Source organism: Chinchilla lanigera, unplaced genomic scaffold (genome assembly GCF_000276665.1).
Source record: "Chinchilla lanigera isolate Chin_1 unplaced genomic scaffold, ChiLan1.0 scaffold00028, whole genome shotgun sequence".
In the NCBI taxonomy this organism is placed as follows: Eukaryota; Metazoa; Chordata; class Mammalia; order Rodentia; family Chinchillidae; genus Chinchilla; species Chinchilla lanigera.
This window is the reverse complement of record NW_004955429.1, coordinates 13801661-13819165: the sequence shown is the minus strand read 5'-3', so window position 1 is coordinate 13819165 and position 17505 is coordinate 13801661. Positions and strand designations below refer to the sequence as shown.

Genomic DNA, 17505 nt, shown 5'->3' with positions numbered 1-17505 from the left:
CTGTATAAGCTATTCAGTCTCTGGTATTTTACTACAGCAACAGGACACAAACTAAGACATCCACTCCTATGTTCCCTCTCATGTTCTCTTTAAGTTTTCTTGCTTCCTCTTACAGTCTTAGGAGTTGCCAATGTGCTGATGACTTGCACCAGGCCAGTTGTAGTCCTGGAGTTTAAGACTCAGCTTTCAACTCTCTTATGTCTATGTCCTGGATGTCCTATGAAGGCCCACAACTCAAGATGCTCAACTCCAAAGCCATTACAGCATACCCTCATGAAGTCATTGCTCAGAGTTCATGGCCTCAGTTGTTCAAGGATTTTTCCTTAGAACCTAACTAATAATTATTCATGGAAACCCCTGCAATTCTGTGGAAACCCCTGCAATTTTGTGGAAACTGAAAATACCCTCTACAATTGTTTTTTGTTTTTTGGTTTTTTTTTGGCAGGAGGTTTGCAAGTAGCCAATCCAAGAGGGTTATACAGTTCTCCTTGTTGCTGATTGGCTGCTGCCCTAATCCACCTATGGCAGATGCACCAGTATAACAGGTTGTTGTACCACATATAGCTATCTCAAGTGTTCTTCTTAAAGCCCTAAGATTCCTAAACACCCTGCACCTTCTAAGGCTTTATTAATGTAGTATTATTAAATTAAATTACATAAGTGTGGGAGACATAGCTTATTTAGGGTTTAAACGATAAAAATAGGCATTTATAGGCATTTTTCTGACCATAGCTGAGATCCACAGTTTTTCATAATTCACAGGTGCTCAAGGAATGTCATTCCCATGAATTTTGGGGATCGATGGTACATGTGTTTTCCCCTCCCAATCTGTGCCTCCTTCTGTGTCCCCTTCTTGGATAGTGGCATCACCCAAGCTACAACTCCAACGTGCCTCTCATTTCAGCTTCCATCTCTCCCTGTCTGTGTGAATTAACCTTTGAGAGGGAGAAAAGCCCGGCCAAGCTCCACTCCCTGAACACCAGCCCTCTGTGCACTTCCTGTCCTTGCTCTTACAAGGAGGGCCAGTTCTAGCCCACATCTCCTGGGTCTGGCCTCCTCCCAGTCTCCCTGAGGTCTCACCATCCTGGCTTTTCTCTACTTTTCAGGGAACCCCTTAGCCTCTTCTTGGCAGGTTCCCTCTCCTCTTAGCCCCTTAAATATTGATGCTCCCCAAGTTTCCACTCTACTGTCTCACATTCTCTCCCTATGTATACCACTTGTTCCCAGAGCTTCAACTCCATCAATTCTAAGACACTTCTTTGTTAAGTTGTTGTATTTACCCATTTTCAGTTACCATCATGAAATAGCTGAGGCAGGCTAACTTTATAAAGAAAAGAGGTTTAACAGATCACAATTTGGGAGATTCAAAGGCATGACTCTGTGATGGTCACAAGCACACATGTGAGAGTGTGAGTGAGAGATCACACCACAAAACAGGAAGCCAGTGAAGATTCAGAGACTGGGCTTGTGCTGATAATAACTCACCCATGTGAGAGCTCAGGGGTCTCATAACAGCTGACCTAATCCTTCCAGGGCAGCACTCTCATGCTCTGCACAACTCCCACCAGCTCCAACTCTTAGGGCTGCCACATCACCTCCCAACACTACTTCTCTGAGGACCAATTTTCTGACACAGGAGTCCATGAGAACAAACCACATCCAAGCCACAGCAATTATCCCCCTTATAATCTCTGAAGTCAGAGAGTCCCCGAGGAGGAGACAGCTCCCATGTAGTCTCTGCTGCCAGTGTGTAAGGGACCACGGTCATAGCCGTGCCCACCTTCATCACCACAGTGGCATTATGGGTTTGTTGTTTAAAATATTTTAAATTATATTCATCTAAGTCAATTACTCTTTAATATTTAGAATGTCTTAAAAAGATTACCCTATGCTTTTCCAAGGGTAAAAATTGATACTGTAAAGAAAATTTAAAATATTAGCAATATAATCACAATTCCACATTTTCTTGAAAAGAGCTCACCAAGCACTTGATGGATCTAAGAAAACAAGACATCCACAAGTACTAAAGACCACAGTCCCTGAAAACTGACAGCCACATCCTACCCTAAACACCACCCTGAGGACAGGAGAATCTACCAGGTCCCATGAAAAATATAAAGAACTTTCAAAGGCATACCAACTTCATTCATCACATAGGAATAATGTCATGACAATGTACAGCAGTTTAATTAGAAGTGTTTTTTATTTATGATAAATACCTTTTGTAACTGGAAGAAATATATACCTTTCAGTACAGAAAATACCATATAACATATCAGGGGAAATATATCATATTAGAAGTTTCTCACGGTAGACATAGATTCCTGTGAAAACCAGTTATCTATGAACCCTCACCCTAGGGAAATATACATGGCCACATGATCCCATAATTTTGATATAATTCCGAGGGTTTTATGGACCCAGGAAGCATCCATAGGTCCCAGGGAGAGAAATGCTAACTTAGACATGATGACAACACTCATCTTCATTGCATATGAATCTCATGAATTAATCTCTCTCCTCCACAACCCTCCTTCCCTACCTTCCTCCCTCCCCACCCCCACAACCATGAGGCAGAGCAACAGAGCAGATTCCAGCTCCAGCTTGCCTCCCAGAGCCTTGGGGTGCACATCGGCAAAGTGGGAATAAAATCCTGACACCAAAGGACTATTGCAAAGATTAAATGATCTAAAGCAAGTTGCTGGTTGTCACTGTCCTCTAAAGGACATGTGGAGACACACAGGGGCACTTCAAGTCATCACAGGCACTGAGGCACTGAGGGCCTGAGGTAGTGACCGAGGTCTAAGAGTGCGGGGATCCTACTGTGCATGGGAAGTCCCCACGCAACAGAAAACTGTCCTGGTGCCCAAGACTCCCGCAGGCTCCACCTCCTGGGTGTGTGTACAGAGATGTTAACAGTACCCATCCGATACCTCAACTCTGTCTTACGGGTAACCTCAACTCTTTTTTACGGGTAACCTCAACATTTTTTGTTGCTTTGGTTTTGCTTTTGGTGCCAGAGACTGAACCCAAGGTCTCATGCATTGAAGAATTCTTTTCACACCTCATTTTAACTTAAGCTGATTTTTCCAGCAATGTGATTACCAGGCACACTGGGGAGAGGCTGTACCTTCTTTTATGCAGTCCTTCACCAAGCACCGTTCGTCCCTGCAGGAAGTCCACTCACTAATGCCCCACCCTCCCGGGACTGAGGGTGATCAATGGGGACTCTGAAGTGGTCCTGGTGGTTGGCTCTCATTTCAGGATGTAAAGCACACAGAAACAGCACTGGCAGCATGCAGGGGGCACCGGTGCGCTCCTACTGCCGTGTGCAGCTCTCACAAGCTGGGGCCAGCCCTCACCACTAGGCAGCTTCCTAACGCTGCCTGAGCATTTACATTTTCAAAGACAGGCTGTTTTATTTAGAAGTTGCTATCTTTTGGCATTTCCTAAAATTAGCTAGGACATTACCTCAACTTTCTTGAACTGATCTGCACAGGCAGACTGTCTGTGAATCACACTGCAGGGAGGGCAAGGCTTCAGAGGGGCCAAGGGTTAGGAGAGGGGCCAAGGTTAGGGGCCGGGGCTGGCATGGGGAAAGCACTGTGTCCTGGGCGCTGGTCCTAGTCTCACCAATATACTAGGCCAGTTGTAACTGTGACAGAACACAGTTCTGGTCCTGGATAAAGACTGTGTGGCTTCTACAGAGTGAATTATTGCTCCACCGTCCTTCCTGGGGGTTCTAGTTCATTACACATAAGGACTGTCAAACAGGAAGGACAACAGCTGCTGCCTCAGCATAAAAAACAGTGGGGGCCCTGTTAATGCCACCTCCACTTTCCCAAAATACACCTTTGCTCAGGAACCTTCAGTGGCTCCCCACTGCTCATAAGATCTAAGTCTGTCACTTGTGTTTCCAGTCCATGGCTTCTCGACCCACAGGGCACCACAGACTCCACCTTCCTCACCTCTCTTCCAAGGAAGGGACCCGCACCAGCCCCTGTTCTTGGCTGCCTTTCAGACCACAGTTCAGACCCCTTCTTCCAGGAGGTCTTTCCAGACCACCAACGGCTATGGGACTTCCTCGTCCAAACTCCAGAGCAGTCCTGGCTGTGTCCCAGCAATTGATATGCACTACAGGATTGTGGTATTATCTCTCAGCTTCTTTGCCCACTAGACAGAGAATGCTAGGAAGTCAGAAAATAAGTTTATAAAAATCACAAGCCATAAAATCAAAACAACAGCTATGCTAATGGTTGTGTGTCTGCTGCGTAACAAATACTATGCAGTACCTATATGTGTCACCTGGTGGATACCTTCTAACCCAGGCAGGTGAGGTTGAAGGAAAAGCTCAGGGGCAAAGAAAGTCCAGGGTCATCCACATCTGCTTAATCTGGAGACTGGCCCTTGGCCTCTCTCTTTGCTGCCTGGCAGATGAGGGTGATCTCCAAGGTGACGCAGGGAGCTAAGGGTGCCATCTGTACTGTTGGCCATGGTTGGGTTCCCATCCTGACTCCTCCACTGGCCAGGAGACTCTGGGCCTCAGCATCCTCCCTGATGAAGTAGCTTTGCACTACTCCCAACAGCTGCTCTATAGCTTAGGGTTCAAGGCCTGAGCTGTGAACCTGGGCCCGTGAGACTCTGCTGCGTCCCCCTCCACGGTGCTCACCTTCCCCACACCGCTCCTGGCTCTCACGCAGGCATTTCGCACCTGGGCCGTACACTGGGATCACACGCAAATCCAACCACCCACCTCAGTTTTCACTTCTCTCCTAACACAGCATCTCCCTCTGCCATTTCCAGGGGAGGATAAAGGAGCCAGTCTTCCCACCCCGGTCCACACCAAACTCCCCTTTCCCTCCTGCCTGGAAGCCACTCGCACTGCGTGCATTCACCCTCCAGCCTGAGCTGCTGCTGCCTCCAGAACCATGTTCCCCTGCCCCAGGGAGGTTTTGTAACAAACAGGCTGTGACCAGTTTGACCCCCAATCTAGTGGCAAGCTCACTTACAGCAGACATCAAAGCCCTGGTCCAGAACATGGGACCTGGGACACACCCGGTAAATATTTGCCTAACGGGGTAGGAACTCTCTAGGTCCCCAACCCTGAGAGTCACGGGGTCTGGAAGAGGGGATCACAGGGCAGCCAGGTGCTGCTGCCAATAAGCGCTGTCACAGGAGCAAGAGAAGCCAAGAGGACAGGTGGAGGTTGGGGAGCCCTAGTGGAGTGGCAGAAAGACAGCGGAAGTGGATGTGAGCGATGGAGAATGCAGATCTCCACAACTCACGGCAAGCTGCTCTGGAGCCAAGTCCTAGTTCTGCCCCAAGAAATGACACTGGCCTTGATTTAAGCCTTCAGAGCCTCAGTGCTCATGTCTGCAAAGTGGGGTGGCTAGAACCTGATGACAGCGCACCATGTAGCTAGCTGGCAGCATACCACACACCCATACCACACTCCCAGGGGCTGAATGTGTGGAGCTCTCTGCCTCTCTGTGCCCCACCCACCTATTCACCTACCCATCCATTTTTACTTAAGCACCAGGGTCAGGGTTAGGTATTCTGTCTTTAGGGAGTTTATTTCCTAATGGGACAGATGTATATAAATACATCAAACTTATAAACACACTGTCCATGACTCCAGAAAGAATGGATTGAAACTGTGAAGTTCTTTGATGCCACACAAAGGGGAGAAACTGAGGCAAGGGGTTTGGCACCGGGCAGATCTGGGTCTGAATGCTGCATTGCTGTTACTGCCTGTGAATTCCCTCTATCTCTCATTGTTGCATCAAGGTGGAGGGGACAACAGCGTGGAAGGCAGACGCGGCTGTGAGGTCAGGAGACATCCCCCATGTAGGACTCAGCGTGACCTCAGGGCAAAGGGACTGATCTCCATCCACAGCGGTTCTGAGCCATGTATAAGGCTGGGCTGCACTGATGGTGGCAAGGTTTGCAAAGGCCTCCCTTTCCCTGTGACACAAGTGTTGGTAGCACATGGTTGGAAGTTTCTAAAAACCAGGGTGTATGCTCTGGGTGATGGGGCTGCTGCTGAGGCTTGAGGCCCATGAGGAAAGCTGCAAGGGAGGAGTGAAATCAGCCACCTGAGGACAGAACAGGTTGCCTGCTGGTGCCCCGATAAAGTGTGGGTGGGGCACACCTGTGGGAAGCAGTGTGGAGAACGTGCCACGTGCAAGGTGGCTGGGTCCTGTACCTGAGCCAAAAGGCACTGTTCTGATCAGTTTTCCCTCGCTGGATATCACACCTGACACTCACAGCTTAAAAGTGGCTCATGGTTCCAGGAGATGCAGTCCATAGTCACTGGCCCCAAGGCAGAATCATCATGGCAGAGGGGCATGGTGGAGAAAAGATGTTCAGTTCACGGCAGCCAGGAAACAGAGATGAAGGTGAGGGACCAGCCCTCAACCCTAAGATCGCACCTCCGTGACTCACGCAAACACATCCAGCAGTGGGCTTTATCAATCCCCGGGATGGTTCCCAAACTAATCAGGGTGGCACAGGTTGCCTTAACCACCTACTCATCTAAGCACTGTAGGGAGGCACTGTATAGATGTGGCTCAAGGCACAGCCAGCAAACTGTAAGGCAGTGGGGTTGTGCTGACCCTGGGTGAGCCTCAGCCGGTTGGTTGGAGACTGCAGGACAGAGCAGAGATGCCCTGATAAAGAGAACCCCCTTTTCTGGGCCACCCCCAACCCACTCAACCCTGCCCACCAGCCCCATAGCCACAGTGCCTGGATGCCTGCCACTCTGTCTCTTTCTCTGCAGGCATGTGACACTCAAGGATGGGGACAGGTTCTAAGAAACGCACCCTGAGGCAATTTGGCCCCGTATGGTGATCACAGTGTACCTTCAGGCGCTCATCACTAATTTAATGCGGCTTCTCCACACGGTCAAGACACTTGGTGAATGTCTAAGGCTGATGGCTGTATGGTAGGGCAGCTGTTCATATGCAACTTGTTTTTCACCAGTAGTTGTGCATTCCACAATGACCACCAACAGTATGGTGTACACGGGTTGTGAAGTTATCTATTAACAAGCACACATGGTAAATAAGTGTGTACTATACTTTACACAACCAGGTGTGTAGGTGATTTTCCACCAGTAGCACCCCAGTGTGCAACTCAGGCACCACTGCGCTACACCGCTACAGTGTCACCAGGCAGTGGGAATTCTCAGTAATCTCACAGGACCACTGTGGTGTATGCCATCCTTCACTGACTAAAAGGTCACTACGCGGCACACGGCTCTCTCCTACTGCTTCTATTCTCTGGCAGGACACTGGCTGATCCCCGTGGCAAAAGGGGAGGGGAGGCAGAGGGGACCCGGCGGGTGCCCTGAGGAAGTCAGAGTGCCTATCACTGGCACTAGCCCTGGGAGAGCTGTCCAGCACACCACCAGCCCAGGCTCGGGTCACCCCTCTTGGCCATACCTATGCCCCCTCTCCACGTCTGTAGAGCCGCCCTGCCTGGAGCCTCCTCAGCAGACTGTCACACAGGGTCCTCCCGCCACAGCATGCTCTGCTGCCACGTCACCGTAGCTCCACTGTTACCAATCCAGCCCATTCTCTCACTAGGGACAACTCTACCTGTCACTTGCTCCTCGTGCTAACCTTGACAGAAGGGGACAATGAGGCCCGGAGAGGCAAAGTGCCATGAATAGCACAGGGTGGCCTGGACTAGAACACACAGCTGGCAAGCAGTGGGGCAGGGCCCCTGCCTCCCACATCCACCCACCCTGCTCCCCTCTGCTGCCACTTGTGCCTTCCCAGCACAGTGTTGGCATTCAGTAGGCACAAGATAAATACCTTCTTGTTTCTGGCTGAATTTCCCAGCAGCTCTGTGCTTCGTCTCGCACTGGGAGCAAGGCCTCAGATTATCCCGTGGCTGTCACCCAGGAGAGTGGTCTCCTGGATGTACACCCAGGTACATGCATCGGCTCCACGCCATGCCAGGCACCCAGGGGCACTGGGGAAGGGTTAACAGCACCTGCTCCCTCCAGCCCCACTGGGGCTGCTGCAGCTTTCTCCAGGGCTGGCCAGCCCCGCAGAACCCCCCGCCCCCAGCAATTACTTGGACTTTGGGAGGCTTTTGTGCTTTAATAAAGACGGTATTACTGAGTCGCAAAGCCTCCCTCCTCTCCAAGTTCCCCGGCTGCCAGGGTTCCTGCTAAAGGTGAACCCCACCATTCAAGGCCAGAGAAAGGGCTGAATCAAGACGCTGAGCTCTTTTGACTTCATGTCACAATCTACGGCTCTCCATAACCACAGTGGTGTGAGAAGCGCTCCCACCGCTGCACAAAGGCCCCCAGGGCAGCAGCGGCAGTGGCACCGGTGGTGTCCTCGGCTTCTGGGGGCCCGGGGCAGGGACCCCCCTGCACTGGCCTCCCAGTCTTCTGCATGCATCTCATGAGCGCTCTAGTTTCTTCTCTGAATGCAGACATGGGTGGCCGCGGGTACAGCCGGCCCCGCCACCAAGCCACCAAGCCGCGCTCCGGCTCTTGGGGCAACAAAGGCCACTTGAGGGCGGCGGGAGGCAGCACTGCCCAGTTCCTTCCCGGCCCCCGGCCCGTTCTCTCAGCCTCCCTTCCTTCCCTGCCTCTTTGCTCTCCCTGCACGCCTCATTGAGCCCATTAGACACTTTATGGGGTGCTCCTGAAGAATAAACTGTCTGTGCGGGGCTCCAACCTGCCTCGGCAGGGTGGCCACAGAGGAGGGGAGGGAGGCGCCTGCTGCCCCAACTCCCGGCTGGGCCCTGAGCCAGACCCCACCCGGTCCTCCCTGTTCCTGAGGGGTGTATGACTTAGCCCTCGTATCTGGAGGTGGAAGCCTCCTGAACCTCTATCTTTCCCCTGGGAAGTGGGGTGATCACAGTGCCCTCCTCTCCAGGCCGAGGTGGGGACCAAATGGGTCATGGCCTCCGGACAGGCCCCAGGGGATGAAGGCGCCCCTCTGGCATCCACTCTACTGCTACATCATCCAGACGGCAAGGCCTGTTTCGAGTCCTTGTGTCACCTCCAGCTCCTCTGCTCGCTGGTGAATGAGGGAAAGAAACAAATCAATTCAAGGCTATTTGCAGCTGTTTCTGGGTGAGTGTGTCTGTCTGTGTGTGTGGTTTTTTTTTTTCTTCCTCCTGCTTTGGTGTCCTAGAGCTTTGAAAAGAATAAAAACTGAGCCCCAGGGCAGTGAAAAGGCAGGATTCTTCCTAAACCCTGCTAATCCTGCAGCTTCCTTTAACGGGGCAACAGGAGGAGGCGGGGATGGGACCAGAATTGTTTTTGCAGGGCCCTCCCCTCCCAACCACTGCTCCTGGAGACCAGGAAATGAGGAGGAAGAATCCATAAATCATCCACGGAGAGAAGGGCGAAAGGAGGAGCCAGGCCGGAGGGAGAGCAGAGGACGAGCGCCAGCTGGGGAGGAGATGTGGGCCAGTGTGAGGGGACACTGTGACTATCTGGTGGGCGGGGATGGCTGTCAACAGAGGCCACGGCGTCCAGGCCAGAGGCTGGGCCCGCCATCCCATCCAAAAGGTGAAGGGTGGCACCGCCTCCAAATCCCACATCAGCTCAGGCCAGGGATACCACCCCATGGGGGTCTCGGACCTGACGTCTCTCTCCATCCCGCTGCTGCCACCACCCGGTCACCTGCTAGCAGCGGCACCCATGGCCTCTCCACGCCCAGCAACCTATCCAGCAAGCAGCGAGAGCCAGGCCGAAGATGAGGCCCAGAGCAGACTACCCCCGCTTACAAACACGCAGGGCCACTCACCGCGCAGACAGAATCCTGTCCCCTATGCTGTGGCTGTGGGGGCTGACCACTGCCCACCTATCTGCTCGTCGCATGCCACCATTTCCACATCATTAACTCTGGTCTCACAAAGTCACCAGGTCCTTCCCATGGGAGGAGACATCGAAGCCCGTCTTCCTCCAGCAGGCAGAGGCCCCAGCCCCCTCTCCTCTCCTCACAGCGCCATGCTCCTTCCCCAGCATTTCTGCACCTGGTTTATTCTCCACACCCTTCAGGGTTGGGATGTGGCTCAGTGGTAGAGTTCTTGCCTTGCACGCACAAGGCCCTGGGTTCAATCCCCAACACCACAAAACAACAATAAACTCATGATTATTCACACTTTCCCAAGACCATATGCCCCACAGCGTGGTTCATCAATCACTACACAGCGCCCCTAGCCAAGTGGGGCACGTAGCAAGTGCACAATAAACAGGAAAGGATGGGTGAGATCATGGGCAGTGTCCCTAGCAAATGAACATCACATCCGGGACTGAAAACCGGAGAAGACTTGGAGGGTCCTTCAGAAAAGCTCTCCATCACCAACCAGCGCTGTCACTGTGTTGGAAATGGTCAGTAATCTGGAGGGGCAGTAATTTTCATAGTCATGTCTTGTTAAATGGGAAACAGGTTACATAAATCAGTTTAATAGATTAGACCATCCTATTGGTTCCCAAACTTCTGAAAAGGGCTAGGAATACAGGCTGAGCTCTTACACCTTATCTAAAAGACCTGGACCAGCAACATTTCAGATTTCAGAGTTTTCTTCCGGATTTTGGAATGCTTGTATATACATACGGAGATATCTTGGGGCTGGGACCCCAGTTCAGACACAAAACTCGTTTTCCATAACAGCTTCTACACCCAGCCTAAGGAGAGTTTGTAAGATCATTTGCATAGGAAACAAAGTTTTAGGAAATGAACATTTTCCCTCCTAACATTATCTCAGCACCCAGAGGGTTTTAGACCTTACATTTTGGGGTTAGGGCTCTTCAACCTGTGTGTTACATTCTGTAGGCCACACAGTCATTACCCAACCCTTCCACTGCAGCAGCGCAGACGCAGCTGAAGATGACAGGTGAGTGGACGGAGGTGGCTGGTTTCCAATCAAACTTCACTTACAAACACTGACAGTGGACTGGGTTCAGCCCTGAAGCTATTGCTGGCCGATCCCGGGATGAAATTAGGGCCTAGCACAGCTTCTAGAGGAGGATACGTAGTAATAAAAAGTATTTTCAATCTCCAACAAATAATCGTCAAGGACAGTAACACCAAACCATCACACTGACGTACATGCTGTGGGGAGGTAGAGTAAAACCCGGCATCCCTGGACTTACTTTGAAATCAGTATTTCTTAGAACACAAAGAATTTCAGGTATATCATCCTGCACAGAAATAATGTGTTTGTAGAAAAGGGATAATGTAACAGCAACTTTCACCCAAGGGAGCCACTGAATGCTCAATGCCTTTTGAGAGTCCGGGTGGGAGGGCCACAGAAATAGAGAGGAAGGATGCTTTGGTTGTGTCTGTGTTTGGGCTTGGCTAGTAACTGCAGGAGTGCTGAAGGGAGTTGTCTAAACTGACTTCAAGCCTTCAGGACTGTGAGACCAGGAGAGAAGCCAGCGGCAGCAACAAGAGACATAGGTGTGGACAGTGAGTAAGAGGCGCACACAGGGACATCGCAGAGATGGCTGCACATTTTGGTTTCCTGATTTCGATCCAGTTATTGGGAGTGAAACTGTTCCCCTTTCGGAAGGTGACAAGTCACACGACCGTGGAAGTATCACAAGGAAGCAAGTACTGCAGCATCCCAATTCTTTGGGACGTATGATTAAGAAATGTTTCTTTATTTTTTTAGCCCATAGGAGATTTCTAGAATTCCTACCAGTCTCTCGTGACAGGGAAAAGAACTTTGTGGCGATTAAACAGCAGCTATTTTGCTGCGCAGAGAGATAAACAGATGGCGCGCCCCTCTGGCACACTCAGAAGGAAGACTAACGTGTCTGCCTTGAAGCCACATTCATCCTCGTGGGAGGGGCAGGCAGCCGAAGACCCCATTTAGGACCGGCAGACATGCCCAGGTTGGGGTTGCTGCATGCAGGTGGCCGCATGGCCTCGGGCAGACCTTGCTCCCTTGTTGGGCTTGCGCTGCCTCACTTGTAAAATCAGCTTCTGACTTAAAAGCCAAGATGACTTCCAGCTCCAATGTGCTTGGGCTGGTATTCTCGGCCCTCAGAATCCCAGGTTCTTAAAAATCTGATTTGCCTGTCCACCGCAACGTTGCATTATCAGACTCAGCATGGGTGCTCTGAATCACAAGTACTACCTGGCCAAGCACCACCCTCACAGACTGCATGCCCTGTGGGACCAGATTGTCCCCCATGTCCCCTGTACCTCCCAAATTTGTGCACTCCACCAGTGTTTATTAAGCGATAGAGGAGGAGCGGGCACCTTGCTATGGGTCCTAGTGTGGATATGGACTGTTTATTTGGCTCCAGGGAGACAATGAATGCCATCTCTCTGTGACACCAGCTGTCCCCAGTGGAGATATGAATGCCAGCAAAGCCTGACTTCACCATGGCAGCCTCACTCGGGATAGACCCACTGGGGACCGAGTCCTGCCACCCCCTAAATGACCAGGCTTCCCATGCTGCTGTCCCTGTCTGCAAGGCATGCTGGTCAAAGCAGGCAGAGATCAAGGCCAGCTTCCTCCAGAGAGGCAGACAGGGACCAGGAACATCTCACAACAAGGAATATTCCACATAACGGAAACCTCTTCCAGTTCTTCACCAGGAAGCAGGCTGCACCTCCAGAGAGGAGACCAAGAGCAAAAGTGGCTCCTTCCATAGACAGCGACATGAAGATGGCTCTGCTCCAGCTGTCACAGGCAGAGGACTGGGGTCCCTCTGCCCACACAAGGAGTCAAAGGTCACCCAGTGATCTATTTTTAGCTGTTTTTGTACCAAACTCAGAAAACTTTTGGACACTGGGCTCATCCCCAAGGTGCAAAGAGTAATAAACAGGAACTAAAGTGCCACATTCTCCCCTGATGAGTCTACCTGATAGGGCAGGGTTGCTTGGTGTCCCCACACTGTCACATGTGACCCACGGAGCCTGTGAAGAGCTGGGGAGCTGGGGTGCCTGGCTCTCATTCCTGGCCTGGCACTAACTTGCTGTGTGACCTTGGCCAAGTCCCTGCCCCTCTCTGAGCCTCAGTTTCTTCACACTTGAATAATGGTAAAGAGGAACTGGAGGTTTCTAAGGATTTGTACACCCCCAAACCCACATCTCATCCTAGAAGCCGACCCAGGCTCCGGGCACAAGACATATGAACAACCTGTGACAACCAATCTTCTGGAGGATGCCTGATTGGCTCATCGGCTTTCAGCACTGCCCTTCAAAGGTCAATTTAGATTGATCTGTAACCCACCACTGAGCACCTGCTATGTGCTGAGAGATCTCAATCACCACCTCTTCATAACCAGTCATCAGAAACCACTGTCCCCAAGCCACAGATGACAGGCACGGTGCACCTATCCAGAACGAGGGCCATGTGGCCACCAACACTTGAATTTCACCCACTTCCACTTCCTACTGGAGGGTCCTTGAGCAAGTCACTCCCCCAGCGTTGGTTGCTCAATGTACAGCAGGGACACTGGGGGCTGCTGTCTCACGGGGCGGGTCCAAAGCCTGAGAAGAACAGGAATTGAAGCCCAGAGGAAGCCCATGGTGACTATGAACCATGGACCTGGGGTCTACACTACCACTGCTGCAGACCTCCCCGCCTCCACCGAGAAGACAAAAGGAGGCTACGCAGTTGTGTGCACGGACGCTGCTCTCAACATGCATTCTATGCACCAGGGGAAGCACAAGGGTCAGCAATGAGGCGCAGAGTCACTATAACCATGGCCAGGCTGCCCCTTAGCTTCCAGGTCTCCATCCAGAAAGCAGGGCAGTCAGTGGAGTTGATGAAAAGCCCTAGCACAGCACCCGGCTCAGCAGGCCATGGATAATGGTTCATGCCCGCCTGGCCGCAAACTACTTTGTGAGTGAATTCATTTTATCTTTATAACAAGAGGTTTTAAAACTCACAGTACTCTCAGTACTCACCACATGTCACACACTCTGCTGAACCCTGAACACAAGCCCTGCACTGCACGCCCAGCCTCCCCACAAGGCAGTGCACTCATCATCTCACTTCACAGAGCGCAATTCACTGAAGTGCCAAGGTCATGGCTAGGAATGGCAGACTGGGGCTCAGAATCCTGATCCCAGACCCCAGTTCCTACCCCTTCTTTGGCAGGAAGAGACGGTGCAGATGGGGTGAGAAGTCCCATAGATCCAACCTGTAGTCTATCATAATGCAGCAACTTTGTACTTTGGAGAAGAGAAAAACCCAGTTGTCTTTATGATGCCAACTAGAGAAAGCAAGGATGAGTATGGTCCCCATGGCTGAAGGGACACAAATGTCCACTTCCACTTACTCTGGCCCCTGGCACCTTCACAGCTGTCTTTTAGTACACCCTTAGCTCCTTTATATCACACAGCTACCTTGTGCTATCTCTACTGGGCTCTCCTGCCCCGCCTGCTGCAGGTTAGCCACCTCCAGTGCACATGCCATCCCCATGATCCTCTTGTTTCCAGAGCTTTCTCTCCACCACCTGCCCCAGTCAAGAACTTAGAACACTGCTTATGGGAAACTTCCTGTCACAACCAGACAGGCAAAGGGGGACATGGTCATTTCCCCCTCTTGCATAAGGAAAAACTAAGTGGACAAGAAGAGGAAACTCTTAGCACTGACACTCAGCCATGGGATGGGGTGACAGCGATTGGTGGGGTCTGTGGCCAACCAGAACACCCCAGAAAGAGGTGGCTGTTGTTCAGCTCAACCACATGCAGCCCTGTGGGTTTGCAGGTCGGACACAGCCCAATCTTATTTGCCAAGGGCTTCCAGGATCAGATTTCTACTTTCTACATGGAATACCCTCATTTCCACATGTTGGCAACCCCCTTCTAAAAGTAAAACTCATAAGTGAGCTGGACTTGGCCGTGAGCATCACATTTCTAACTCTGTGTTGATCCTTATAGCACATGACACACTCACTACCAAAGTCCTCATGCTTCCCCATGCTTCCCAGCTGCCCCGGGGCCCAGTGTCAGGTTCTGACCCAAGGCCTGTGCATGGAAGAGCCAGGAGCTGGCTGCCTTCTTCCATGTCTCTGCCCCAGCCAGGTGGCAGCTCTGGAGTGCAGCCGGGGCAGGTGACACAGTGAGGCTGCAAGACAGAGACAGTTGCTCTTCCCTCCACAGACTTCAGGAGAGGGAGGAGGGTGTTCTGAGATGCAGGACCTGCGAGGGGAGATAGCCAGCGTTCCCCACCCGGCACACAGCTCACTGACCTATGGGTCACTGCAAACTCTAGCACTGCCCAGTTTTCAATGTACTTTAACCCCCTGTGCAATTCTGAACTGATTCTATGAGGCAGGCTAAGTAAGGCTTTGTCATTTCACAGGTGAGCAAACTGAGGCTCAGCAGGTAAAGGAATATCCCTAAGGTGTGTAACGGATATGCACTAGACTTATGGCTCACTCTGTGCTCCTGAGTGAACTCCCTGTCCAGTGCTCATCCTACCTGCCAACTTCTGAGCCAGGCTTTACAACATAGCTGCTAAGCACGCTCCAGTCGCCTGAGCTGGCACAGGGACAATCATGCTTCTCCTGCCCCTGCGTAGCTGCTCCAAGATTGACCTCTCACCTTTCCCGTCGACTTGGTGCCCTTCCAGATGCAGAAGTAGCAGATGGTCCAGGCTGCCAGGAGACATAAGGCCAGCTCCCAGCGGAGGTTCCCGATGTGCTCGATCCCATCAGAGATGGCCAGGACGCGGCGCCTGCAGAAGAGTGTGGAGAGTCACGTGGCTGGGGTGGCCCACTGAGGCCACCTGTGGCAAGATCGGTGCTGCAGAGGAGGGACAGCCCCCCGCCACTTGCCCACCCCCACCACTCGTCAGGCACGTTCTCTGCACCAAACACTGTGGAGGGCACAGCGCCTCTGAGGGGGAAGGCACCACCCAGCCCCTGTGGATCTACTCTCTCGGGGGAGGTGAGACAGGGTGCAGGTGTAATCCACAGGGCTCAGGGAAGGCCAGAAACACCCCACTCAAGGTACCTGCCAGGCTGCAGTGACGTCTGTGACCATCTCATGTCCCCAAGGGGGTGCTTGACATCTCGGCCCTGCTGAATTCACAGTGGACACAGGACTTGCTTTAGCCACTGTTTGGCCCGCAATGGGACATGTGCCACCTCAGACAGAGGCTTCCAGAGCAGAGGGCCTCGTTCCCTGCTGCCCTTTCCCTACCTCTGTTGTCATTAAGGAGGCTGGTTTCAACATGAGCCTCCTCTGCCCCAAGCCAGGGATGGAGTGTAAGCAAGAAATAAACTTCGCTGCTCTGAGCTACCGAGATTGCTGGGGTACTTCTTACTGCAGCATAACCTAACCCATCCTGACTGCGACAGGGTGTCCAGGAAAGCTTCCTAGCAGTAGAAATATGCGAACCACACTTTGAAAGATGAGCGGGCTGAGCCAGGGAGAGGAAGCAGAGATTGTTCCAGGTTGAGGGAGATGCAGCACTTGGGACACAGTGGGCTGGGGGACAGGGGCCAGAGGGAACAGCAAGAAGGGTAGTCGGTGGTGGCACACAGGGAGGCTTGGCTGTCACACCGAGGGGCAGAGCCCAATAGGGCAAACGCAGGGAGGCACAGCCTTCCTGTGGGCCCATCTTTTCCACACAGCCAGTGCAGGCCTGGCTCCCAGAGCCCATGCTGGGGCCTCTTTTCTTTAAAGTCAAACTCGCCGTACTCCATACTGTGCAGAGCCATGGCACCAACACAAACCCCTCCAAAACCCCTCTGGACTGCCAAAGCACCCCCATCCCCGCCTGTGCCAGTCGCCCAGCACTGCAAGAGCCTCCTCTGGAAAGAGCTCCCACCCCACCAAGCATGAAAGCCACCCTCAGTGTCTGTCTCCCTGGGAATCCACTTGGGCCTGACTCTGCATTAATTACTCACTGACCCCAATTAGCACTGGTCGGCAGGCTCCCTCTGGCCCCAAACCCTGCTGGAGAAATCAGGCAGGCCCCCAAAGAAAATCAGACTGTGGGCGGCCACGGAGCTGCTCGAAAGGCAACCAGCCCAGACTCAGAGCCAGAAGAGGGAGCAGCACCTACTACGAGCCAGGCGCTAGGTTGGACGGCAAGGAGAGAAGGTGAAGCCTGGTGGGGTCTCACGCTCTTCTAGGATAAGGGGGCAGAAAAGATGCCCCAGCGATTTGGGAGGAAAGAGGGCAGCCACTCAGTCACAACAGCTATTACTGGACTTGTGTCTCAGGTCTTAGTCTCAGCTTAAATCTGTTTTAAAACCTCAGGGCTTATTAAAGGAAACCTTGGAGCTGGGGATATAGCTCAGTGGCACAAGCGCCTGCCTGGCAAGGGCAAGGTCCTGAGTTTGATTCCCAGTACAAAAAAAAAAAAAACAGGAAACCTTTAGGAGAATCTACTACAGCTGTTATTGTAACAGAGTAGTGTGAACCAGAGCAGGATCCTGGGGGTGCTTGCCAGAAACAGAAACATGCCCAAGCCTGAATCCCGATTTGTGCAGAAACACTCCAGTTAGCTGCATTCTGCCACGACCCTCCAAGGATTTCCCATGCACAGAAAAGT

General features: G+C 52.1%; 1 protein-coding gene across 1 annotated transcript in view; it reads right to left on the bottom strand.

Moving 5' to 3' along the window:
• The window catches only part of Slc6a11 (solute carrier family 6 (neurotransmitter transporter), member 11), a 106236-nt gene that overhangs the window by 61525 nt on the left and 27206 nt on the right, over positions 1-17505 (bottom strand). The window contains exon 7 of the mRNA XM_005387255.2: positions 15546-15678. Within this exon, the coding sequence (XP_005387312.2) occupies positions 15546-15678 (133 nt within the window). The remainder of the gene's footprint in view (positions 1-15545; positions 15679-17505) is intronic.